This window comes from Parasteatoda tepidariorum, chromosome 9 (assembly GCF_982258835.1).
Source record: "Parasteatoda tepidariorum strain Cologne lab strain chromosome 9, Ptep-v5.0, whole genome shotgun sequence".
In the NCBI taxonomy this organism is placed as follows: domain Eukaryota; kingdom Metazoa; phylum Arthropoda; class Arachnida; order Araneae; family Theridiidae; genus Parasteatoda; species Parasteatoda tepidariorum.
The window spans coordinates 89,514,334-89,540,996 of NC_141763.1; the positions used below are offsets into that span (position 1 = coordinate 89,514,334).

The 26,663-nt window shown below is 29.8% G+C and overlaps 1 protein-coding gene across 12 annotated transcripts; it reads left to right on the forward strand.

Moving 5' to 3' along the window:
• Positions 1-403: 403 nt before the first annotated feature.
• Positions 404-25,161, forward strand: LOC107437358 (uncharacterized). Of its 12 annotated transcripts, none has more exons than XM_071186734.2 (14): positions 404-515; positions 2,353-2,436; positions 3,871-3,982; positions 5,253-5,305; positions 9,001-9,150; positions 10,429-10,548; positions 12,300-12,331; positions 12,446-12,614; positions 13,897-13,979; positions 16,970-16,991; positions 17,881-18,613; positions 21,274-21,347; positions 23,062-23,144; positions 24,985-25,161. In XM_071186734.2, exons 2-14 carry the CDS (start codon positions 2,392-2,394, stop codon positions 25,004-25,006), a joined length of 1,698 nt encoding a protein of 565 aa, XP_071042835.2. In that variant the 5' UTR covers positions 404-515; positions 2,353-2,391; the 3' UTR covers positions 25,007-25,161. The 12 variants fall into 12 exon arrangements, with proteins under 12 accessions (XP_071042835.2, XP_042904259.2, XP_042904256.2 ...); XM_043048325.3 differs by having other exon boundaries at positions 416-515; positions 12,416-12,614; XM_043048322.3 differs by having other exon boundaries at positions 491-910; positions 12,416-12,614.
• The last annotated feature ends 1,502 nt before the right edge of the window (positions 25,162-26,663 follow it).

Genomic DNA, 26,663 nt, shown 5'->3' on the forward strand with positions numbered 1-26,663 from the left:
AGCTCTAGGGCGACGTAAATTAACAACAACAACAACAACAATGGCTACATTTCGCATGCTTTTCTCATTAGCTTGTTTGTGGAGAGTCATAGAGGAAGGAAGTACGTTTGTTTCTCTCGTGATTTTCATATAGATTAAAATCTTTTAAGTTGAAAAACTATATGGAACTGAAAACTACTTTAAACATAGTTCTAAAGAAAAGCATCATGGAAATTTTGAAAAATATTTTTATTAAATAAAAAGGAAAAATATTAATAAAATGGAAAATTTCGTAGTACATTCTTATGCAACTGAAAAGAGGAGGAGAGGGAAGGAAGAAGGGCCAAAGTCATGAAACCGATTTCTCCCCGAGCGTTGTGATCGCCTATACGAAGAACTCACCTATCAGGTTCTTTTACCCTCTCGTCGGGGATTGGAGGCGCGGTGACTGCATGCAGTCAGAATGCTCCTTAAATTCACATTTTCTCTGGATGATGCTTTGTCTACAAGGCCCATTTCTAGCGCAATAAAACAAGGTATTAAACAACTAAATGCGAAAAGATGTCTTTTTAAATGGTTCACTGTGTTTGTTTATGTTATTAATAATGTTTTTATAAATTAATGTAAAAATTTACGCCATACTATAATATGTTTGATACGAAAGCAACTGTTCTTATCAAGCACTTAATACCTTCTGTTATTCTAATTATATCTATGGCGTAGAAGCCCGTTAACTGCTCATGTGAGATATCGTCGAGAATGAGAAGCGCTAATGGGTTCCTAACAATAAATCAAGTTTTCCTTGTAATAAATATAATTATTAACGAGTTTGTGTTGATAGAACCTGTGTTTTGTAAAGGACAATATTTTTCTTTTGCCCTTTTATCCTAGTACGTATCTTAAGTGATGCTTCACACGTGAACTGTGTTCGGTAATTAAATCATTGTGTTCCCTCACAGTTGGCTTGTAAATTCTTGTGTGCTCACTACCAACAATTTATTAAATTTCATTGCAAATTATTTTGCAGTTTTTTTGTGCAAATTGTGAAAATCAACTTGAATAAATTTTGTTCCAATTTCGTATGACTTTGTTTTTTTGTACTTTTTAGATTTTTCAGGTTGTTTACTGTCAAATTTTTGTTTGTGTACTTATTATGTTTCCTGTGTAAGTTTAATAGCAATTTTAGAAGTTTTATATATGATATTACGTAAGTTATTTAACTTAAATAAGTTGTCTTGTTTAATTGCAAAATAATTAAGAGTTAAGGAGTTTTCGAGAAGGAAGTTTGTGGTTTTTGCTAAGGTAAAAGGCAACTCTAAATTTTAGACAGTAAAAAGCTTTTTTGTGGAATGACTTATATTTATGAATTTTTAATATCATGAAACTCTGGAAAATTTCTGTATAGGTATCTCCAAAAATTCGCCATGTTACGGTGTCAACTGAGCAATGGCATACGATAAACTAATATAAAATCCTCTATAAAGGTGGCTAACTCTATCGTATCATTCGTCAAGCTCTAGCTAGTCAATTTTCTCTTTAATCAGTATCAAAAATCTTTTGAAGCGGTGGCAATTTTAGTAGGTTCCTCAAAACACTTAGCAAAATTAATTATTGGGATATAGCTGCATTAGAGCTTGCTTGCATGAAGAACCAACACAAAGGCCCTCAAGAGTTTTCATACTTGCACTTATTTATTTTTTTTTTTTGAAATTGTTTTTTCTCTTTGTCGCACTTGCATCAATTGTGTTTAGTGCTATTGATAATTTATTTTATTCTAAAAAGTAAATAATATTTTTTAAAATGCTTAAATATTTATCATTTATTTTCACCACTACATTATTAAGAAATAGAAACTACTTAGCATTTCTGTTTCCAGTGTTCAGGTCTTGTTTAATAATAAGCATATATGCATTTAGTGAAAAGCAGCTGCCCAAGATGTTGTTGTGATGCTAATTAACAATTTACAATTATAATGTCTGTGTTAATATTTTTGTACATTAACATAATTAAATACTATTGTTAACATAAAACTAAAATCATATAAAAATTAATAAATTATTTTTTGTTAATTTATTACATGATTTATTAATCATGTGATAATATTTAATTACTTGGGAGTATATTTAAATTTTACTAAATCAAGTACATTTGAAAGTGTTATACCTTTTCATTATGGCTAATATAATTAAAATTCCGCAAATCTATAACAACTTCTATCTATATAAATTTGAAAAACAACTATTTGTTTATACAACTATTTTCTATATATATTTCATATGTATAGGGAAAAAAATACTTTTTAATGACATTAATAATTTGAATTCATGGTATTTTCTTTTTAAGAAATGTAATTTTTTTTTTTTCTTGTTATAGATGTCAAGTGCTTTTTCTTAAATTCTAATTAAAACAGAAATGCAAGAAGATACAGAATCATTCAATGAAAATAGTAGCTCTGAGGTAGGTATAATCGTAAATTTACTTACCATTTTTATTAAGACTTCAACCATCTAACATATTAAATTCTATCTTTTAATGATAAGTGGTCATAAAAGTTGGTTATTGTAACGTCTTGTTCATACATTAAAATTCCTTGTTTGGCAACAATGTTTACAAGTGAATGGTACAATACATAAAATAAACTTGTCAATTAAATAATTAACTCAGTAGTTTTCTGTAATGAGTTTTGAAAATTGTATAAGAACTACTGGGAGTATAATATCAATCACATAATATAGTTAAACCATAACTAATAAAGACTTATTTTTTGTTTACTAAATGTCACTTATGTTCTTATAAAGTTGTGATTGTTTGAAGTGATTTCATTGATTCAAGTTGAATAATTTATTCACCCAAGTAACTGGCAAATTTAAAATAAATCCTCCCCCCCACCCTAGAGAGTTGATAGTAAAAAAATTACTTCCTAGTTAGAAATTTTATAACATGCTTTTTACGAAATGCATTAAAACTAGTAGAATAAAGCTTTTAATTTATTGATGGATAAAGATTGAGACCAAGTTTTTGATAGTTTCACTTTTTTTTAGTAATTTACTTGATATGAAATCCTTTATTCATTAATTTATTCTTGTTATGTCATAAATTCTGACGTTTCAACCTCAAATTTTGGCATTTCAACTGTAAATTCCCATGGTGAATTTTGTTAATGTATTGAAATTTAGGTTCCTGTAATAAGCTGATTTTTTATTACATTTTGAACTTTTTTCCTGCAATTGAAATCCTCATTATTCTGGCCTTGTTTATCCTTTATAAAGCCCTTTTTTCTGGTAATGTTATGTCAAAATATTTTTGGGATTGAAATTGTTTTATAAAAATGCATTTACTTAGCTTATTACCTAAAAATAATTTGATCTTTGAAACTATTCTATTTATTTATTTTGTTGGAATTTAGGTTGGATTTTCAAATTTCTATCTATTGTCAATAATTGGCCATAAACTTATACTTTTATGCTTATGAATAACCAAATTTATTATGGGAAAATACTTCTTCAGTATGGATCTCTTTTCTTGACCCCACAGTAACATTGCTGTTATTCATATTTTTTTGTGAAAACAAAGCCCTTCATTGTTATTTTTTTGTTTTCTTAAGTTATCAACAGATGGCAGCACAAATCATAGTTGGAAAATATCTTCCTATTTAAAACATTAAAAAATTATGAAGTTCGTGGTATGTATTCTTCCCATAACCTTATAAAAGATTAATAATCAGTTGATTTAACATTTAAAAACCATATTGCAATAGTAAAACTTATAGCTTTCATTTTAAAAAAAATTTTAAATATATTTTAATCTATCACTAATTGTAATTTCAATTGCTTTCTATATTATAAATGTCTTATTTTTTATTTGCTTTTAATATTATTAATGAATGTGCAGGTTATCATTCTGCCCCAAAATACACACCTAGAAACTTTGATCTCAGATGACGAAGAGACTGATGCTGAATCACGAGCATCTTATGAAACAAAACTGAATGCCAAGCTTAAAGGTAAGAGATTTCGCACTGAAATAAATTTCTTCATTTAAATTGCTTTTTTTTTTTACTCTGAGTATTAATTTTTTTATTTTTAAATTCGTTTCAATCAAATAATAACTATTCATTACTACAGAATGCTCATTTAGATTGAATATTATAACAGGGCAACAACCAGTATCTCTTTTATATTTCAAAACATTTGTTTAAAGAAAAAATATGAGGCTCTAGTACAGTAGGAAAAAAAAAACTCAGTGAATAATACTATATGAAGACAAACTGGTGAAAAGATAAAGTATGTTTAATTGTATATTAAACATACTTATTACTTATTGCATTTAATTGCTTATTGACCTCCTTTTTCTTATTAAAAAAAGAGTCAATAAAATTCTACTGCATCGCAATTTCAGTTTTAATAATTAAACAATAGTTCTATGAAAACTTTATTAAGAGTTATGCAATCTTGCACAAAATTAATTAGAAAATTAAAGCCCAAATACTAAATAATTGTTTGTAAATAATATTTTCAATCAAAATGCATATACATGTCCAGGACTCTATACAGGGCAAATTTACTACCATTTAGCTATACTTTCACAAATTCAACGTAAAGAAAAACGGTAGTTTCACAAAATACTTTTAAAAAAGCAAGTTCTAAAATTTCCCCCTAGCAAGTTCTAAAATTTTCATTTCGATTTGGAATGGAACCCACCTGTGGTTTGCTATTATGATGTAGTAGAAGAATTCACTTCCCACACGGTTTGTAAGAAGTGTTTTTCCTCCCCATGCCTGACTGGAAGCATGCCAGAATTCCGAAAATTAATTTTAAACATTGTTCTAAATTTATTCTAATAGACCTTTATTTTTTTTTTATGAAACATTTTTTTCTCTGAAGTCGCTAGTCTTAAATAATTTTTATTTGTTGTGACAATTTTTGAAAATATTATCTTAGTTTACCATATTTTTGTGTTGAATTTTTAACATAATTTTTAATTTTCACAAATTATGTCTAAATTTTCACAAAATGGGTACCTCTTAAAAAAACACCTAGACAGACACCTGATGTGGAAAGAGTATATTGATAATTTTAAATGTTGCCCTTCCAAGTAGCAACCGAGAAAGAAAAATCTGTGTTTAATATCTATACAAAATTTAAATTAACTTTACATCATGCATGCAACTGAATATTTTTTGTTGCTGGTTGAATATAAACATATTCCTATTATATATTGTATTTATGTATAAGAATTAAATAGGGTTTTAAAAGTTCAGTTTTACATTTTAGATTTGGGTCTGTATGAAGATGGGATGACTATACAACAAAAAGAGGAGCTATTGGCAAGTTAAAAAATTACTGTTAAAAATGTTATTCTAACAATCATGTTTATTTTTAGCTACAAAATTTTTACTTTAAAAATAAGCAAAAGTGTTACATTTGCATACCTGCCAAGTCTCCTGTTTTTTAACGAAAACTCCTGTATTTTATGACCATCTCCTGTTTACCTGTGTATATTCTCAAATTTCTCCGTGTTTGTTGATGAAGTTTTTTTTTAAAAATTTGGTGATAAAATATCCACTGATAGCAAAAGTACTTCTCTTATTCCTCTGCAAATGGTGCTATTGCCAGTACTGCAGTATGTTGAGTGTTAATAGTTTAAGTCGTGCAGTGATGGCTCAGGGGATAGAGCGTTCACCTTCCAATGAGGTGAACTGGGTTCGAATCCCAGCAATGACTAGCCTATATGAATTCCGCATCCAGCTTGCACCGACCGCAGTGCTGTTCGTAAAATATCCTCAGTGGTAGAGACAAATTACCTGTTAGAGTCCTTTTGCCATCAGACTAACCTTGGGACGTTTTTGTGGTTTTCCTCTCCAAGTAACTCAAATACAAGTTAGTTCCATCAAAAAGTCCTCCATGAAGGCAAATTTCGCTCAATATTTGATCCGGAAGTCTTCTGGATTGGGTTCAAAATTACAGGGCTCAGGAGTTAAACATTAGTAGTCGTAAACCCAAAAATTGGGTCCGCTGTTCAACGACGGTTATAAAATAAAATAGTTTGAGTAATCATAAATAATGGTTAAAAAAATCTTCATTAGATTAAGATTTATATACATATTTTTTACTTTACTAAATGTAAGTGCTTATATTATTTCCAGACGTGCCAACTCTCCCGCATTTTGCGGGAGTCTCCCGAATTTTGAGTTATTCTCCCGCCCTCCGGAATTGATTTGAAAAACTCCCGAATTTTACTGCGATCGACGGCCAAACTCAAAATTACCTAATTTTTCCGCGAGTGCGAAAGTAAGTTTTTCTTTTAGCTTGAATTCCATCCCCTCTTATCAAACTACCATCTGCCTGAAGCGTAGCTGAACATGCTTTATTTTCCCCCCTCTTCAACGTTACCTCTTAACACTCCTATTTCAGGTTATATTCCCCCAGTGTAAGGGGACGGGTGAAATCTTCCTCTTCTTTCGTGTGGAGTTGAATGCAATGACGTCACATGTCGTTATCGAGTGATATCGTTATCGTTATCGAGTCAGAATTCCATCCCCTCTTATCAAACTACCATCTGCCTGAAGCGTAGCTGAACATGCTTTATTTTCCCCCCTCTTCAACGTTACCTCTTAACACTCCTATTTCAGGTTATATTCCCCCAGTGTAAGGGGGCGGGTGAAATTTTCCTCTTCTTTCGTGTGGAGTTGAATGCAATGACGTCACATGTCGTTATCGAGTGACGTCCGTTCAGGAGTGGGGAAACTCATACTCTCGTAGTTGGAATTGATATTGTATCTTGCTGTTTTTAATGCGTATTTTTCCACGGTTGGCAACAAGCTCGTAAACTAGCAACATGATATTAATTATTCGTTTAGTCTTCGTATATTTAAAAAAAAACTAAAATTTTCAAGGATGTCTTAAGTCGAAACGGAAGTATGGATCAATTTCAACAAATCATGTACCAATGACTTTAGCAAGACTTAATTGCTGAGAGCTAAGTCTGCAACTCTTTTTTTCATGCATACAGTAGAGAACCATTTATCTGGTATCCAGATAATCCGGGAAAAAATTTTGCTCGGTTCTCCCGCCATTTTGAACTAAAACGATATGAAAAAAAAAGCGGAAACTGGACTAATCCTTGAAGTTGAGTAGAGGAAAATGTGAGGAAGGGAAGAATTTTTTCCCCGTTTACCCAGAGAAACGTCATTTCTTTCGCGACCTTGAAGATTTTAGATCTTTATTCTCTTTTAGGTCGTTAAACTCAAAGGAGTGGCATGATGATTTCGTTTGCTGTTTGATTTACGAGGGGGTGGGGAAAATGCATTGCCCATGCATATCAGTGAACAGAAGATGAAAGAGAAAAATATATTTATCTATTTGACATCGATTAATAAAAATAAAATGTTTTTCTTTTGAATAAAATCTGATTCTTTGGAAGTGCGGCATCATTCGCAAGTTTTTCTTGATGTGGAATCACACGACCTGCTTTAATTAAAAATCGCGTTTTTATAAATAAAAAAAAAAAAAGGAGAATTGTTTATTAATTTAAGCATACAATTATTTTATGAAGCAGATTGCAGTTTCGTTTTTCTGATTCCACTACGTTTTTTTTTTTTTTCATGATAAATTTTGCACTCAATAAAATTATTTGTATTACCAAATTTTTTCATTAGTTTTTTTTTTTTTTTTTTTTAAAGTCCGTTGATCTTGCCTTGTTCTAGGTTTTAATATTTATGCTATTGCCGTTTTTTAACTATCGTTTCGGTTCGATAATTTTCAAGTGTTGTTTTTATTTAGATTAATAGGTTTTCCTTTTATTTTCGCCCCCCCCCCATGAAATATATTGCGTTATTTAATCATTGGTTTTGTTTATTAGTTGATTTAGGAATCGTAATTATTTTTTAAACTTGTTTTTCTTGTCTAAACTTGCAAATTTTTTTATTCTTTTAAATTTTATTTTTCTACAATTTTTTTCCTTTTTAGATTTAGGAGTGCTTTTCTTTTTTCTCTTACTTTAAAATGTGTTTACATTTTTTCCTTGTAATTCGGGTTTGATAAAACATCAATTAACGACACTTTTTTGTCGATCCAGGAAACCGGGAAATTAAGACATCCGGGATAGCGATGGTCCCGAGCATCCCGGATAATTGGTTCTTTATTGTACAGACATTAGTATTTTTATACATTAGTATTGAATTGGTTTTATAAAATAAAATAGTTATTCAATTTGTTTATTTTTTAAAAGTTTTTGTGCATTTTTATTACAGTGTCAAGGGTTTTTGAATAATGTTTTATTAAGGAAATGGTATTTATTTAAAGAGTATCTACCTAATATAGTTTTGTGTTGCTAAATCTGTGTTTAATTATTTTATTTCCATTTAATATTTTTAAACAATTATTGCTCTATTAGTGTGTAAAATTTCTTGCATTCTTATATTTAATAAATTTTTTACTTAAAATTCCTTAGAAGTGCCAAATGTTGCATACCATGCACCTTTTTTTACCCCTCCTGAAATCTCCTGAATTCTTGTTAGGGAAACTCCTGAATGTTAATTTTGCTAGGTTGGCACGTCTGTATTTCCTATTTTGAATTTCTCTTTTTGACTATTATGCATGATGTATCAAAACTTCACTCATAGCCTAATAAAAAAATGTCGCTAGTAGAATCTTTTTTTATTTTACTTCTCCAACGTTGCAGGTATGCATTTGTAATATTCTGTAATTAGAATATTATTATAAAAATAGTTAGTAATATTAAAATAAGGGTTCGAGTTCAGAAACAAGAGATGTGTGGTTTTATTATAAATATGTAAACTCTCTCTCTCTCTCTCTTTTTTATTTTTTTATTTATTTATTTTTTTTTTTAACTGTAGCAAAATAGTTTTACCATCTCTGGCTGAAATGAATGAAGATCTTTATGAAATTGTAATTTTTGAACTTTTTCCAATGACACAATTTTTACTTTTTTTTTTTTAACCAAAAGTTTTCAATCTATTTATCATTTACATTTATGGTAACATTGTGATTGTTTTTCCAGACTGTTGTCGCAGTGTCATTCAAAACTGCAGAGGAAGAAAAAACCAGAAGGCAATGGTATGAAGAGTATGCTAATGCAGCCTTGAATTTTCCTGAAGATGAAATAGAGTTTAGTTTTCAGCAATCACCTGAACCAGATCTCTCTGAAAAGGTGATATTTTATTTCTTACTTTAAGTTAAGGGCTTATACTTATAGAACTGGGATTGTACTGATGTTATGGTACTTAGCTGGCGTTGTATAAGACCAAGGTGCTATCTATAGAAGTCAAAATTTAGTAGCCTTAACCTGCATTAAAATGTAAAAATAATGATCTACAAAGGGTTGATTAAATATTAGAAATTGAGATTAAAAAATTGTCTGCCAATTTTCGTTTCTCTAAGAAATAATCCTTTATTATTTTTTTTTAGTGATATGTGCTATCTAAATATAAATTGATTTTTTTATAAAAATTTTTTGTTTTTATTTCTAATTTTGAAAAAGGGAAAAATGTTTTTATAGCAGGTGTATGCATTTGATTGGTCTGGGAATAAGAGGGTGTAGATTGCTTTCGCTATTCAACCCACTGACGGTTCTGCATGTAAAAAGCTGTATTTTAACCTGCAGTCTTTTCTGCATAGCAGAACCGGTTTTTCCATGTTATACAGGAAGATAGTGCATTAGGGGGAAACATTCTCCCAATTTTGCCCATTTGCTAAACCGATAGTGGGTTAACCCTCTTAGCATTAGACCTGTCTTTTTCCGAACTTTTTAATGCAAGCCTTGTATTAAAAAAGTGATTTCTAAATGTTATTTCAATTAGTGCATAACAGCAAAATTTCTGTACATTTTTAACTTGCCTCAACACTTGGTGGGTTAAAATTTTTAGAAAGTTGAAGATAAATTAATAAATGAAAGCAGTTTATGCTTAAAAAAAAAAAAAAAAAAAAAAAAAAAAAAAAAAAAAAAACATTAACTTAGTTTCTTTTTCTTTTGTGGGAGAATTTGCTTTGAATTGAAAGCGGACGATTCCTGAAAGAAAGTGCAGGCGTGGGAGCTTTTCCTTTCTTTCTTCTTCCTTTTTCAAATTTTATAGAGCCTAATAATTTATTTGCTGCCACTTTTTCTTCAGCAAATATAAAAATGAAGTTTTTAAACAAATTAAATATTGTTAATTTGAAATTTTAATTTAAAGCTTATTTGTATAAAACATGATAAAAGACAGATTTTTAATTGAAAAAATGAATTATTAAAGTGTTTTTTCAATTTAGTAAAATTGTGATCAGGAAGTTTGGCTTAAATTATTTATAAATATTTTTAGAAAGATGTTTTCTTGTTTAATAATGCAAATCTTGATTGTAAGTTATTGTTTGTTTGATGTTTGTGTTATTTCTTTTTATGTCAGCTTCATTATAATGCAATGTATATTAATGAAGCTGTGTTATTTTTAAGATTACAAGCTATTCTACAGATTATCATCCCAATGGCATCAAAACTAAAGGAAATTCCAGCTCAGAATTTGATAGAAAGAGTGGTCACAATGCATCAGCAACGGTAACTAGGGAAAGCTTGGTATGTAAGAATTATACTGAGTATTCCATAATTGCAGCCCTTGCTATATATTTTTAGACTCCTTCTTTTAAAAATGCTGATACATCTAGGACCATGATTTAGTATTTAAATGGGAGAAAAAACTTTTAGAATCTTTTTTTTAAAAAAACCCCAGGAAAATGGGCTTGGAGGCATGTTTAATGGCCGGATGAAACTTGAGGTTTCAAATTTTGGCCAATCAAACAAGTTTCAATGTTTTTAAACCCACCATCTTTGAAAAATATTTGTCAAGTTTGTGTACCCTTTTTTCTATTCTTGTTTCTTAAATATTAATGTGGAACCCCTAAGTTATATAATTTTTTTAAACTTCTCTTTTGACAAGGATTCCTTGTATGGCCTGTTCCTTGTATATTTCTTTACAGACTGCTTACTAACTTCAGGCACGAGAATCTTCCGATTCGGAGTTTTCTGCATTTAAAAAATTTCCTTTATTTTATAATTTAAATTTTTTTTTTTTGATTTACTTTTAAGGTTATTGAAATATAACCACACAGTCAAAAGTTTTGGATGGTGCATCATTCACTAATTAATTTTTGTAATGAAATTTTTGTATCGAAATTTAATCTTGTACAGATTAAATTTCGTTAAATTCAGACTGCTATAGTAAGTTTTGTTAAATGATTTTATTTTTACAGAATAGTTTATTTTTATTTAAGTCTTAATATAATTTGCACTCCATTATTCTTAACTACATATTTATTTTCTGACCTATTGCCATTTTAGTTATTTAAAAAAAAAACACTTTTAAATTGTTATTATCTGAGAAAGTTTGTGTTAAAATAATAAATTATTTGTACTTAGTTTGATACTTTTTGTCCCTTAAAACAACATTGAAGCAAAAATATCCGTAATTAATAAATTTGCTGTGTGAAAATGGTTTTCTAAAATGTTTTTCAGGTGCTTGTAATTATTAATTTATTTCATGTGATTTTCTTCTATTTCCTTTATCCCATGCTCAGCAAAGCATATGTAATTTGGCTGGTACAAGGATATGTTCAAGGCAAATTTACTACCATTTAGCGGTACCTTCACAAATTCAAATTTAAGAAAAACGGTGGTTTCTAAGATTCTTCTCTTCGTCTCTTAAAATTTTTTTTCCATATCGTAAGAAACAATAAGCTTTTTTTCCCGGAGAGTTTTTGTTTTTTTAAATTAAACAATGAGGCTCTCCCTCTGTAAATTTTACAGGAAGTTGAAATTCGAACATTATTCTAAACATTCGAACATTGTTCTAAATTTATTCCAACAGACCTTTATTTTTTATGAAACTTTTTTTTCTCTGCATAAACCCGTGGGAAATGTTTTCATAATGAAAATAACTTTTAGTGCAAGTACTGCTAAACGTATATTTTTTTTAAAATTTAAGTTGAAATTTAACAATGATTTTTATGGATATTTAAATTTGGTTACAATTTTAAGCCCAAAATTTTACAATAGCAAAATTATTTTTGAACGTACGGGGAAAAATATATAAAAATTTACCAGTCATAGATCATTTTTATTTGTAGTGACAATTTTTGAAAATATCTTCTTACTTTACCATATTTTTATGTTGATTTTTTAATATAATTTTTAATTTTCATAAGTTGTGTCTAAATTTTCACAAAATAAGTACCTCTTAAAAAACCTAGACGGACCCCTGTTGTATAATCTTTTACTGTATTTTTATTGCTGAAGGTGCTTATTTGCTTACTTTTTTTTCTTCTTCTCAGGCTCTGAATGACTGCCATAACCTACCCTCAACGTATGTATTGAGTTGCCTTATTATTATCTTATTTCTTTTATTCACTGTTCAGTCTTCTTTTTATTTATTTTATCTTTTGTTTAGTAAATTTTATGTATGCTATATGTCTTTTAGTAGCAGTCAAGGTATAGGTTTTAAATCAAAGCCTCAGGCACGTAGGAATCGCATTAGAGGTGAAGGAAGTAGCTCTTTTAAGTTGTCTTTGGAGGAGGGAAACACAGTGACTTCACATTCAGCTGAAACTGTATTAGGTTATAAAGATGCTATTCTTACGAGCAATAGGGTTAGTAAATGTTGATTTTTTTTTCTTAATAGAAAGTCTATTTTATTTATGTGTAGTTACAATTGCTAAGTTGCTTAATTGTTGTTTAAGAAATTAATTCATTCCACACCTGATTTATAAACTGAAAAAGTAATTTACCTCATTGACCAAAGTAATCTCTGTAGACTAGGAATGTCAGACTTCTCTAAGAACTATAGATAGATATCAGGGTGGCTGCAGAACAGGAAAATATCTAGGAATTTTATTAATCTGGAAAAATCAGGATATTTAATTATTTGTGAGTCAGGATATTTAATTATTTTGAAATATAGATCTTTAAGATGATTTTTTTTTTCAATTTTAGTAACAATTATAATAATTCATTTAACCCATTCATTCATCCACAGATTGTAATTTTGACCTGAACCTGAAAACAATCTATCTCTTATCCAGTACCCCCACCTCGGGGCTACAATTTGTTATGGGAACCTGGAGGATTTTATAACCTGACAGACTTCACGTGTACCAGTCACCAATTACTACACTGAGAGTCTTCGGACTCCTGTTCTGATGAACATGAGTCCAGCGCTCTACCAACCAGGCTTTCCTGGCCCATCACTGGATCTGCTAATATCAGGATTTCATCGATTTTTGTATCTACCTGATTTAGAAGTTGCGATTCATATCCACCCGATTAAAAAATTGTATATCAGGATTCATATCAAACTCGGTTGTAATATCGAACATCGATTTTCATATTTATAGCTAGATAAATAAATTGTAAAGGTTTTTTTTATTTATTTGACTGTATTTTGATCAATTGTGCGAAAGTTCAGATCGTTTTCAGTTGTGAAACCCAATTTTGGTGACGTTCTCATGCATTCGACTTAAGTCTATGATATTATAGTTTATGAGTGTCGGCCAGTCTTTTTTCATTTGCTGTTGGTTGATCATGATGTCCTCCCTTATCTATAGTACTTCTTCCCACTCCCCCGATCATACATCACACTTATCTTCTAGCATAAGTACAATCCAAACCCCACTTTGTTAGTTATTATCGCCAATCCTGGCCTAAAAAAAAAAATACTGAATGCAGATACATAACATATCGTAGCTCATTACTTTAATCCAAACCATAAACGTTAACATTGATTCAGAGGTCTTGTTGATTACTTTGTGTCATGTGTTAATTTCACAGTTAATAATGTAAATTTCACAATTTTGTGTAAGAATTTTTCTGTGCTTTTTGTATATTACTATTTTCTGCTGTAAGCCTTATTTTTAATTTTCTCCATTAACGTAGCAAAAAAGGAAACTCTTGGAGAAAAGCATGTCACGTTGGAAACCTTGTCTGTCACCTAAGGACGAACCCCTAATTCGCATTAAGTAAATGTTTATTTTACTTTTTTTTATACTACTTATAGTTGCAACTGCTTATTTTATTGCCATTGTTTTCAGTTATTCTTTTTTTTTTAAATTTTTGAAACAAATTTAAATTTTAAAATATATTTTAATAAAATGTTTTTTCAGCAGGTACTAATATCAGCAATCTATATTGTATGAAACAACCTAATTTTTTTTTTTTAATGTTACAAAATGAATGATTTTTTTCTTACATTTTTTAAAAAGAATTTGGTTGCAAACAATTAACTAGTAAGCTTAAAAATTTTCCCTTTTGGTAGCAAATTAAAATGCTAAAACTGTGAATGTTATAGTGTTAAGTTTATATGAGTTATAGAGATGTATACAGGGTGATTCTAAAAAGATGGGCAAAATTTTAGGAAGTGATAGAACACACCCAAGCAAACAATTTTTATCAAAGAATGCATGGTCGAAAACAAGACGCAAAACCGCTAGAGGGCATCAAAGTTTATGTTCTTATATGAGGCAAAAACACACAAAGAACGATGAAGTTAAGTTATAAAAGCAAATTTAATGGCATGTGATTACAATAAGTGTTCAAAACAGTGGCCGGCAGCAGCTATGCAGGTAGTACAACGGCGAAGAAAAGATAGGCGAACATTCTGAAACACACCAGGCATATCACGAACTTTCCCTATAGCGGCCGAAAGCTTGGCGACAAGTAACGCAGCGCAGCAACTCGCAACAGGATTGGAGCTTTCACGTTTGCATCAATCAACTTTCCAAATGCACCAGCACCTTTGCGTTTTGTTTTCGACCATGCATTCTTTGATAAAAATTGTTTGCTTGGGTGTGTACTATCACTTCCTAAAATTTTGCCCATCTTTTTAGAATCACCCTGTAGATTTGACTGATTGGAAGCTCTAAAACAAAAAATTTACCGAAACATAATCTTGATCTCCTACTTTCAATATTGGTCTTTTGTATTGCAATTAGTACAGTTGAACTTGTTTATCTCGAACCTCTTTAACTCAATAAGCTTTATATCTCAAAATTTCTAAAATTCCCTACATTTCTACAATTTCTAAAATTCCCTACTATCCAATTTCAAGGTATTTTCCATGTTTATGTCAAAAAAATTTTTTTCTTCAAAACCTCAGTTTCTCGCATTTCTAATAATAAAGCACAAATGCCCGAACTACATAACTTTTTTTATCAGTAGCACTTGCAGACAGATGAATTTCATGAACCAACAGGGATGAACAGGTTGGGGGGAAGTGTTTCTTGGAATTTCGATTGTTATCCCTGCACTTCTTTAACTTGAAAGGAATGCAATGATTCTGGCAGTAAGTGAGGGGTTGATGAGTTGGACGGAGTGACCACCAGTGCAACAAGAGGTTGAAGGCATTAGTAAAGAAGAAGAAAGAACTGTTGACGTTGGAAATGCAATGCCAGATTTGCAAGCATGGATTGCAATAAGATCAGGATTTAATGTTGACGTTAATTTTGAAGATTTTTACAAGTAGACAACTGCCTGGCAGCATGCTAAGCATTGACAGATGCGAAAATCATAGATAATGTAAAATGAATATTAGATTAAGAGGAAGAAGCTGAAGATCATATTGATGAACTAAAAGTGAGTGCAAACAAGGTCGAAAAAGCTGTAGAATTCTTACAAACTATTCGTGAATTCCAGGAAAATGTGAGCTACAAGGGATTTACTGCTCTTTCTAACCTTACAAGAATAATCAAAACAAAGAAAGTTAGGTGTCAAAAGCCATTTTAAAAAAATTTTCAATGTTCTTCTTCTTCTTCTTCCTTATCCCCAAAATTAGCAGGGCTAAACTATGTCCATGAAATTCATCACCCGGAGGAAGTCGGCCACCATAAGTGTGTTATTAAGAATGTCCCTTTTGTCCAGACCTAGACAGTCCAGTATATGTTGGGGGGAAGCCTGCATGTTGTGGCACCTGGGGCAGTTAGGGTAGATTTTAATACTACCCTCAAAAGAAAGGGACTTAAGGTGGCCGCTGATAAGCCTGGTAAGTGCAGTCTGGTCCTTGCGGTTGCACCGAATGTTGAGTGCACCTCCTGGACTGGTGCTCTGGTACCAGTGATGTTTGGGGGGTACGAGCCAGGAAGCGAGGTCTTATTTTCAATGTTAAATGTATGTTGAGTGCACCTCCTGGACTGGTGCTCTGGTACCAGTGATGTTTGGGGGGTACGAGCCAGGAAGCGAGGTCTTATTTTCAATGTTAAATGTATGTTACAAAAATTTTATGTAAATAGATGTATGTGGTATAATTAATTTACAGAAATGCCTTCAAAACAATTAAAGCACTTTTAATAGAATTTCTTAATGAAATTTAATTTTCTAAAGTACCTGTATTACTTTATCTCAAATTTTTCGCCTTTCCCATTGAGATTCGAAATAAACAGGTCCGACTGTATTTCATTCAGCAATTAATATTTTATTCAGCACAGTATATGTTAGTATTTTATTCAGCATATTTCATAGCAATTAGTACTTTATTCAGCAAGTAGTATTTTATTCAGCATAATGTATATAGCATTTTATTCAGCATAGTTCATAGAATTTTAATTAGCAGTATTTTATTCAGCAAGTAGTAATATGTAATTATCTAAAATCAACAACTATATTACATAAAACAACCTATGTTTATGTTTTAAAATGAATGAAATTTCTTTTCACGTATTTTTTTTTACATAAAATATGGTTACTGATTAAGTAGCATTAGAAATTTTCTCTTTTAGTAACAAATTAAAATGCCAAGACTATGAATATTATAGTAATAAGAATTTAAATTAGTGATAGAAATGTATAGATTTGGCTGATCGGAAGTTCTAGGACAAAAAAGTGACAATACATAATCTTAATTTCCTTACTTTCAATATTTAAACTTTAAAGCTAATGTTCTCTCTAAATTGTCACCTAAACTTTTATACAGTTTTTTTTTTATAAACTTCTCATGTATTTTATTTCTTCTTTTTAGCCATCAAGTAGATGATGATTCAGTAAGTATTTATTTTAATAAAATTTTTAACTATATCATAATCTTATTTATAGGGTTAATAATTTTAATAGGGGCACATCCGTTTTGAATAGTGGAAAGTCGGTTTCTATATAGAATTGAAACATCTTGATTTCGTATGAAGAGAACCAAAATTTCATTCTAATTTAAAAGCTAATATTCTTTTAGAGAAAAATTTTCTAGTTTAGATCCTCTAACTTATTGATAAAAAGAATGTTTTTCATATTTAAAAAATATCTATACTCAGATAGTTGCACTTATTTAATTATTGGAGTCAGAATCGCTCAGTGGTCAAGGCACTGAGCTGGACAACATTGCCTTGCCACCCTGTTGCCATTGGTCACAAAATTTGGGAGTCATCAATTTCATCTTGGCCGTTAACAAGCTGTTGGGGAAATATATTTCTATTTGCTAGCTCTGTTCTTAATATATTTTGAAATATAAGAAGGATCATTTTGAAAATCTAATTTTATGTTAAGAATTGCTTCAAAAAATTCAATGAATATTAGTTCTATTTAGAAAAATATTTTTAAAAATTCTAACATTACAGAATTTTCTAACAGTCCAGTGTATTCTAATTTAAAAATGTGCTTTGTTGCGCTTATTAGTTTTATTATACTGTACAAGATAACTCATAAATATTACTAGTTAGTTACTGATAATACTAATTAGTTTTAAGTTCATGATGCGAATTATATTATTTAATCTCTTTATCAGTTGAAAAAAAGCTTTGTTTAATATAGTTTTAGTTAATAAGAAGCAGTTTGGTTTAATTTGTATAATTTATGGCAATATTTGCGGTTCATTTTAAAAATTCAATTTTGTGATTGAATTATTTAATATTTTATTAATTTATAACTATCTATTTAAAGGTGGAATCTTGTACCCAACCCTCAATCCAAACGAGAATGTGCAACTATATGCAAGAATTTAACTTTGCAATAGCTGAAATTAAAAAAGCAAGCCAAACCCCTTCTCACTTTGGGAAACCGTACCATTTAACTCGGAGTGGGCATTGCTTACGGAAGACAACTAAAGTGGACTCTTTGGATATCATGGTTGGTGTTCAAGAGGGCAGGAATGAAGTTGCTAGTACTTCGGATTCTTCGATATCTCTCAATCCTGCAACAAAGAAAGAACCCTTTTCGAGAACTTCAGGTGGGGCTTTTCGCTATGCCCAGCTACACAGGGACAGAATAGACGCACTGCGCAATAGCTCTGCAATAATGAACAATCAGAATCCTATGACAAATCACACTATAACTAGGTATAGTGGTCCAAACTCTGTCGATGACTACAGAACTTCGCCCGAAATTCTAATAGAGGACGAAATGCTTTCTGATCGATTCGATTCTAGTGCTTTACATCAAGGTGATTCTTCAGAGCAAGCTCACTGTGATGGTGATATTAAAATATCTTCTGATACCAAATTGCCGAAGTTTAGTAATCTTAAACCCCATCTTTGCCAGGATGATTTTTCTGAAAAGGAGATTTTAAGTAGACATCTGACCCTCCCACATACTAGTACCAGTTGCTCGACGGTCAGCTGTTCTGAAGGAAGTGCTAAAGCTGCCTTGTCAGTGTACAAAAAGGAGAATCACGTTGGTATGTTCTTTATGGTTCGTTTTACTAATCAGGGGTGATTGTATTCCGGAGTTACCTCGGAATTCCGGACTTAAAAATAAGAAGCAAGGCTTGCTATTTTTGTGCGAATATAGCAGAACTCGTGTCTCAAAACCATTGGTTCCCAGACTTCTGCAAATCTAAAACTTAAACCCCGGCAAAATTTTGAAGCTTTTACTAAGTCTCGTGAATAAAACATTTACATACATTCTTTCGTCAATTATGTCTTACGTGATTCTTTTGCCAATTTGATCTTATGGTGTGGCAGATTTTTCCCATCTTGAATATTTGGAACTGTGCCGGAATCTGCTATTTCGATTCTTATTCACGCAATTTCAGTGCCGAACATCGATTTTCGAATTTACCTGGTTTAAAAGGTAAATTTTTTAATTCGTATTCACGTGATTTAAAAATCTTACATCGCGTTTCCTATTCACATTATTTAAAAATCCAATATCACGATTTGTATTTACTCGTTTTTAAATCAAATATAACGATTTGTGTTCACACCAGTGTAAAATCCAATGCTGCTATTCATAGTCACGCCTTTTTAAAATCTAATATTGCAATTCCTATTCAGGTGTTTTTAATATCAAACATAAATTTTTGCATTTATACTTGATTGACAAACTATACATTGCGATTCGTATTCGCACGAATTATGCACAGTGATACACATTTGCGCGATTTAAAAATTCATTATTGCCTTTTGTATTTTCACTTTTTTAAAATTTTGCTATTCATATTCACGCGATTTTAATCTCCAATATCGCGATTCATGTAAGAAGCAAGTTTTTAATTTAATTAGTTACTATAGAGGTGTAATATTTTGCATTACTTGGTAATTTAATTATAAATGTTAGTTCAAAAAGTTATACTAAATATGCTAAATAATAGTTATACTAAAGTTATACTAAATAAAGTTATACTAAAATACACAGAAATTTTGAAAATAGTTAACTAAGGGATCATTCATAAACAAGTGATATTGTCTATGAACCAGTAAAGAATTCCCTTACTTACTGATCCTTCAGACCAATAACTTCTTTGTCTATAATTTCTAACGCTGTCAGCCCCTTAACAGTTCTCTTACCTTGCAACAAAATTCCAAGTGCCAGATTTGTGTTAACACTATGGTTAAATGTTAAACTTCTTTTAAATATCTTAATTTAATTTTCACATATAAACAGGTGTTGGATATTTAATCTCCCAAAAACTATGTTTTGACGTATTTTAAGAAAAATCTTCTTCAGCTGTCAATAAGAGAACTGAAAGAGATGTGTTAAAAGGTTCGAGATACATAATATTATTTAGAGCTTGCCTGAGATGTTTGTTAGATAAAGATCAAATTTTGCGATCTTGCAACTAGCAAACAAGGGAACCAGAAGGTTTGATTAAAAATAGTAAAAAAGTTTATAAAAATTTTATCATGAATCCGAGCCCATCTGTGCCCGAAGCCTTTTTTCAATAAACGAGCATGTGTTTAATACCCGACATGGTAATTCTATGAATTTGACTTTTTTTGATAAAAAATATACTTATGCCATTAACATTTTCATAAATGTTTTTTTAGACCATTTTAAGTTTTTTTTTTTTTTTTTTTTAAGTCTTCCTTTTTGTAAGATTTACTTTGGGAAAATTTTTTATCATCTTTAAAATTAGTTTCTCCCACAATAGGCTATTTGTAAGACACGGCATCCAGTAAATCATGTGGTTAGTGAGCGGGTGTGTGACAACTTTCATAAACCTGAGTGATAGAAAGTGCACTGTATCAGTTCTCATTAAATTGATCTGCCGTAAAGGGTTCGACCTTGCACACGGGTCGCAGGGCTACCAAGGCATAGAAGCCACCCCCTTCAGAGGATCAGAATTGTGATAGCATGTATTCTGACCATTCTTGGGAATGTTTCCCCGAACTTCGCCCGTTGTTCAAATCTAATGCAATGTTATCAGAGTACTACTACTACTTCAAATCAGTTTTGGTTAAATTAATCAATACATTTTCAAATGTAACAACAGACAATTAAATTAAATTACCTATTAAAAACTACTTATCTCTTAATTTTATTGCTTTACATGTTTGAAAAAAAGAAAATAGCAAGTTCTTTAAGTTATCAAATCAAACACGAAGCCTATATTTTGTGTTTTTTTTAAAAAGGAAATCTTTTTTAAAAGCAACTTTTTTAAAAAACATTAAGCTAACAACTTCAAAAATAAAAATCAAAAATTTAACCTGAACTCCAAGATTACTTTAGAAAGCTTAATCTTGGATCACTAAGCATCTGAGGTATTTTCTTATTAAATTTTCATCTCTGTACTTTCTTCCCTTTTTTAGATTTCATAACTGCTTTCTGATAAAGAAGTTACCAAGTAAAAAGTTTGAAGAAATCTGAAGTTACAATGAGAAATATGATTTAAAATTATTAAATTTCCACAAATGTAATTTGTGGAAATTTAATATTTGATCACACTATAGCTATAACTGTTAAACTATGAACTATATAACTATGGGTATAAAATTGTGTGTTTTTATTTTCCTATATCCCTCAATACAGCTCATAAAATAAATTTGTCCTAATTTATATATTTATCCAATTACAGTCTTTCCTGTAACATCGTTAATTGCAACATTACTTTTTCAGAATCATCTTGCCACGATGGTGATTTATCAGATTGTTCTTCTGTGATTGATGTGGAAACAATTGTTGATGATGAAGTAAGTTATTCTTAAATATTACTATGAAAATGATTTTTCCATTTTTAAACTTTTGCCTTCGTGCCAGAAGAAGAAGTCTTTCTGATTTTCAATTACCACATTTATGGTTATATTTAAATAAAATAAACAAAGTTCTTATTTCTGCTGAACCGAATTGTATTTTTTTTTATCTATTTATATCTTGGAAGTTTTAATTATGACAAATTTTAAATTGCAGCCAAATGGTATCAGTGGAAATATTTTTGCAACTTTGTGAAAACAAATGTCAAAAGAAAAAATATTTGCATGAATATGAAAATTCTATCAGTAAATCTTCTTCGTGTTGCAAATTCGCTGCAGAGTTTGTTTCGAAAAGTAACATTGCAATTTGTAGGTAGGCTTAAAATGCTTAAAAAACTGATATGTGACAGTTAACTATTTAAATGTTGCTAGTCCTGTAGTGGACTGATCGTTAAGACACGGTTATATATACACACACATATCACCGAAGTCACGCATCACTTACTGCGGTCAGTGTGCGGGTGGGTGACCACTTGGATCAGTCTGCGTAGGGACCAAGGGTGTGCGGTATTGGTCCTCGTTAAACTGTTCCACCGTAAAGTGCTCGACATCGCGTGCAAGTCGTCAGGCTACCGAAGCGGGGGTGCCTATCCCTCTGCAGAGGATCAAAATTGTGATGGCATGTCTTCGAATCATCCTCAGGGATGTTTCCCAGACTGTTGCCAATAGCCCATTGTGCAGCTCTAGTGCAATGTAAATGAACAAATCAATCAATTAAATGCTGCTAAAAAAATTAAGATAGAGGGACTAAAACATTAAGTTTACATATTGTTGTTATACTAGTTGGTAGTATTATTTAACATTCATATGCTAGATAATGTAAAAAAAAAATAATAAAATAAATTCTAAGATAATAATTTAAAACTATAAGATCTGTATGGTTCTTTTAGTTTCGTAGTGGAAAGCAGAGACATACAATTGGAATGGTAAAAAAGCTTTGGTGGTTAAGAATAAATATTACTAACAGTACTATGCAAATTATTTTTACAATAGTAATTTTAAAAAAAAATTTTGATCTTATCCAAATTTTCCTAATTCTTACTTTTATCATAAGAATTTTTATCATGATAAATGTGCAAGTATGTAATAGTATCAATATCACAGTTTTTCATTAATATGGGGAAAAAATTGAACCAAATTATCTATATCTGAACCTTGTGATAGTTCAGGCTAATACTTTATTTCACTATTTTAGTTGATCAGAAGAGGACAATGTTCAAGAAGAACATATATTGAAAAACGTTTTAGTGTTATTGAAGTTCTACAATCCCTGGATAAAATCCATTGAAAAAATGCATGATCTGCATATAATCGAGATTTTTAGGGAAACATTTTGCATGTCTTCGACATTATGTATTAATCACACGTTACGTTAATATTAAGTGGTTTTCCTCATTGAAGTTTAATTCCTTAGATTAAATACCACTGGACAAATTGTCAGAAAATATAGTTTCAAAAATTTTATAAAATAGAATTAAATAACTTAATGCAATTTTAGTTGTGTTGTTTTTCCTTTCCTTATTTTTATGTATAATACTGCTTGTTAATATGTTTAATATTGATTTTTAATGTTATTGAATATTAATGATTCATGTGAATTATTGATTGCTTCAATTGTAGATTGATATCAGTGCTTTGTTGTTTATCATTGCAGATAGAAGAATTTGTTTTAAAAAGAAAACTATTACAAGAATCTACAAGTACAGATAAACAAACTTATTCAAATAGATACAAGAGGTAAAAATTTTTTCTTTTTCCATAATTTTTTATTTATTATTTATTTATTTTTTTGATTAAATGTATTTGTTAGCTTTTAGAATAAATAAGATAAGATAATGTTCATTTTTTAATAGTTATGTTTTTTAATTTCATAGCCCTTTTTTTACCTGAATATTTCCAATTTTGAAATTTTTTTGTTTACTGTAACACTTCTTGTTTCACATTTATTTATGATATAGATATCTCTGTTATTCTTATAATATAACAGTGGGGGGTTGGCAGGGCTGATTGTGCTCCGGAAAAATTCTGGATTTTTCGCTAACATTGATCCGGAAGTTTCCGGAGATCGAAGGTCCACACGTTTCAAAAAAATCATTGATCACAGAAGTTTCCGGAAATCAAATTTTCAAAGGTCTAACTTAAAAACGCAGTTTATTTTATTTGTTTGTAAGGGAGAGCCAGAGAGATACTTTATAAGCTTATATTCACGATTAATATTCATTTTCTATCAGTAAATAGTTGTTATAATCATAAACTCGAGAGAAAGTCATATTTGTAAATTTTAATTACTTCTCCAGGTCATCATAGGCATGTGTAAATGGTATAGGTATGTGTAAAATTTTAAATATATTTTAAGTAAACTAAGAAATATTGAGAAAAAGGAAGGAAAAAACCTTGTTTAAATTTTTTTCAATTTAAACTGTTTTTTTTTTTTTTTTTTTTTTTTAACTTAGGAAATTTTCCGGAATTTTGACTTGGGCTCACAATCACCTCTGGGTTGGGTTACATAGTTTTTACTTTACTTTTTTTATCTTACACATGACATATATGTTGTGCTTGTGTTTTATTACTGAAGAAACAAATACAATCAGTGCTCAATATAACGACTCCTATGGTCCAGACAACAATGGATTGTATATTGTGAGGTTGCTATATCCAGAGTACAAAAAATTAGTGCAAATATTTATTCAATGTCATGTATACTGGACTTATTTTGACAAAAACATGCCACAATTTAAATATAATTATGAAACTGATTAATGTATTGCATGAAAGGTTGAAAAAACAAAATGTTTTCTTATAGCAACTCTTAATACTATTGCACTGTAATGCTTTTTTTAGCCACTCATTCAATGTTTTTTTTAGATTTTGAAATTTTGCTTCGCAAGAACAATGTTTTGACATTTTAACACTTTATTCTTCTGTTTTTAAAATTGCATAATGATTGTAAACAAAGTATTTTTCAGGATCTTGAATAATTTAGCAGTTTGTGATTTTGATATTCTTTTATCCACTTCCTTTTTAATATTTTAATTTTCATTCTGAAATTACTTTTTATTGTGCTGCATATTCTGTATTCTAAAGTTTTAATTTCATTTCAAGTACATTTGATTATTTTTAAAATCTAGCTTTTCATTTTGTTGTGATTAACATATTTATAAAATGTGGTTACATAAAATTATAATTATGTTTTCTAAACGAAATTATTCTTTTTATTAACATTTAAGATCAAAGAAAAAATGGCTTTTTGTCCATTAAAGCTGATTCTAAGAAAATAGACAAGCTTACACATGGACAGGAATTTTTGTAATTTAAAATATCTTCACAAATTAATTTCCATAGTTTAAGGTTTAAGCCACTACTCATAATTAAAATTGCATCTCAGTATGAGAAGTTATGGTTATCAGATTAAAAATTATTAATGCAATCTATTTTTTATTTCGTGCATTATGCATTTATAAAACTTATGAACAACTCTTTATTTATTTATATTTTAATTTTTGCAATTTATCACAAATGATTGGAATTTGGTGTAATTTAATTATGCACTTGTCTAAAATGTTTATCTTTCTTTCAGACTGAAGAAAAATACTTCTTAGAAGATAGTTTCTGTGCACAGATTTATGATTTTATCTGTAAAATATGTGTGGATTTTGTAAATAGTTTTTATTGAAATTATCAAATTTTTATTAAAATGCTTGTATTTTTCATAGAAGAGCTGAGTATTTTAAATATAAAGCACTCATTCAACGCTTTTGATGTGTCTTCCTTCTTTACTCTTTCTTACAAATAGCTTTTTTATATATAATTTTAACACAAATTTTTTAGATTGATAGACGCCAAACCTAGTCCTGACAATCGTATATCCAGATATTAGGATAACTTGTTTAAAATAAAACTTAAAAAGCCTAAAGTTGAGTTGAAAATAGTAAAAGTCTTATTTATATTTATAGTCATAAAAGTAACCACTAAACGTTTAAATTTAATAGAGTAATTTTTAATTATTCCTTGATTGTAGTTAATCTATCTTTTCCCTACCCTAAAAAAGATTAAAATCTGAACTGTAAGAATTACACCCAATGCAGTAATTAATTTTCTTGATTATATTCAATAATTTACATTGCAATTTAATGAACAAGTTTAAAAATGTTTCAGTGTATATTTCCATCTTTTTTTTAATAAAAGCTTTTAACACTGTGTACATTTAGGTTTTTGGTAATGTGAGATTTTATTTATGTTTTCAATAGATAGGGTTATCCCTACATTACCAACGACGCTCCCCAAAAGCATTCCAATAGTAAGTTTGAAGCGAAGGTTAATATGGCGTTTCCTGTTGAAACTGATGTGACATATATTTTTAGTTGAATTTTAATTACAAAATAGTTTGTTTAAATATATTAAAGGTCTAATTTTGATAGAAAATAATCAGCGATAATAGCATCATTCAATTTTATTTTAAGGCTTGTTAAAATGTAAAAAATTAAAGTTTTGTTTTATTATGTGTTTCGTTACAAAAGATGGTTACGATTTTTATGAGATTCTTTGTCATCTTTTTGAAGTTAAGCTTCTAACTCACTTTTTCTCAAATATATTACCTTAATATTATTTTTTTTTGTTAATGGACAAAAATTAATTGGGTATAATATGAAAAAAACACAACTACTTCGATTTAGTAGGAACAACATATGACGCAATGCTAAACGAATGGAATTTAGTTGTTGTTTATTTAGTTATTGTTATTAGTAGTTGTTGTTATTTGTTTTAGTTGTTGTTTATTTAGTTTCAATAACTTTTCTTTATAATGCAATAAAATCTGGCGAGCAGCTATTTAAACGATCGAACACTTTGTTTGTTTATTTGTGGCTTGAAGTTAGGCTCGCAGAAAATGCCGTTCATGGGTTAAATTTAGTAGGAACAACACAACCTGTGACGTAGGCTATATTATACCCAATTGAGTGAAACGGAGAGGTTGTTGAAACCATTCATGTGAGTTTGTAGCACAGAAAATAATTAAGAATGTAAACACAAAATAATAATAATGGGGATTTTTCTTTTTAAAAAAATTCTTTAACAGTTAAAGTTTCCTCTCCTTTTTTGCAGGATACATTTTTTTACAAATATAGCACACATTTTTCAAACCTTTAAAAAAAAGAGAGAGAGAGGGAGAGAAAAATCTCAGTGGTTGCAAGCTAATATAAATATGAAAAAAATCTAATTCTACTGACCAATCTAAAGAATGCAAAAACATGCATGATT

Coding starts and splice junctions, on each gene's coding strand:
- LOC107437358 (XM_043048325.3), top strand. CDS start 2,392: ATGCAAGAAGATACAGAATCATTCAATGAAAATAGTAGCTCTGAG. Junction 2,437..3,870: donor ATGAAAATAGTAGCTCTGAG/GTAGGTATAATC, acceptor ATGAATGTGCAG/GTTATCATTCTGCCCCAAAA. Junction 12,615..13,896: donor CTATTCTTACGAGCAATAGG/GTTAGTAAATGT, acceptor CCATTAACGTAG/CAAAAAAGGAAACTCTTGGA.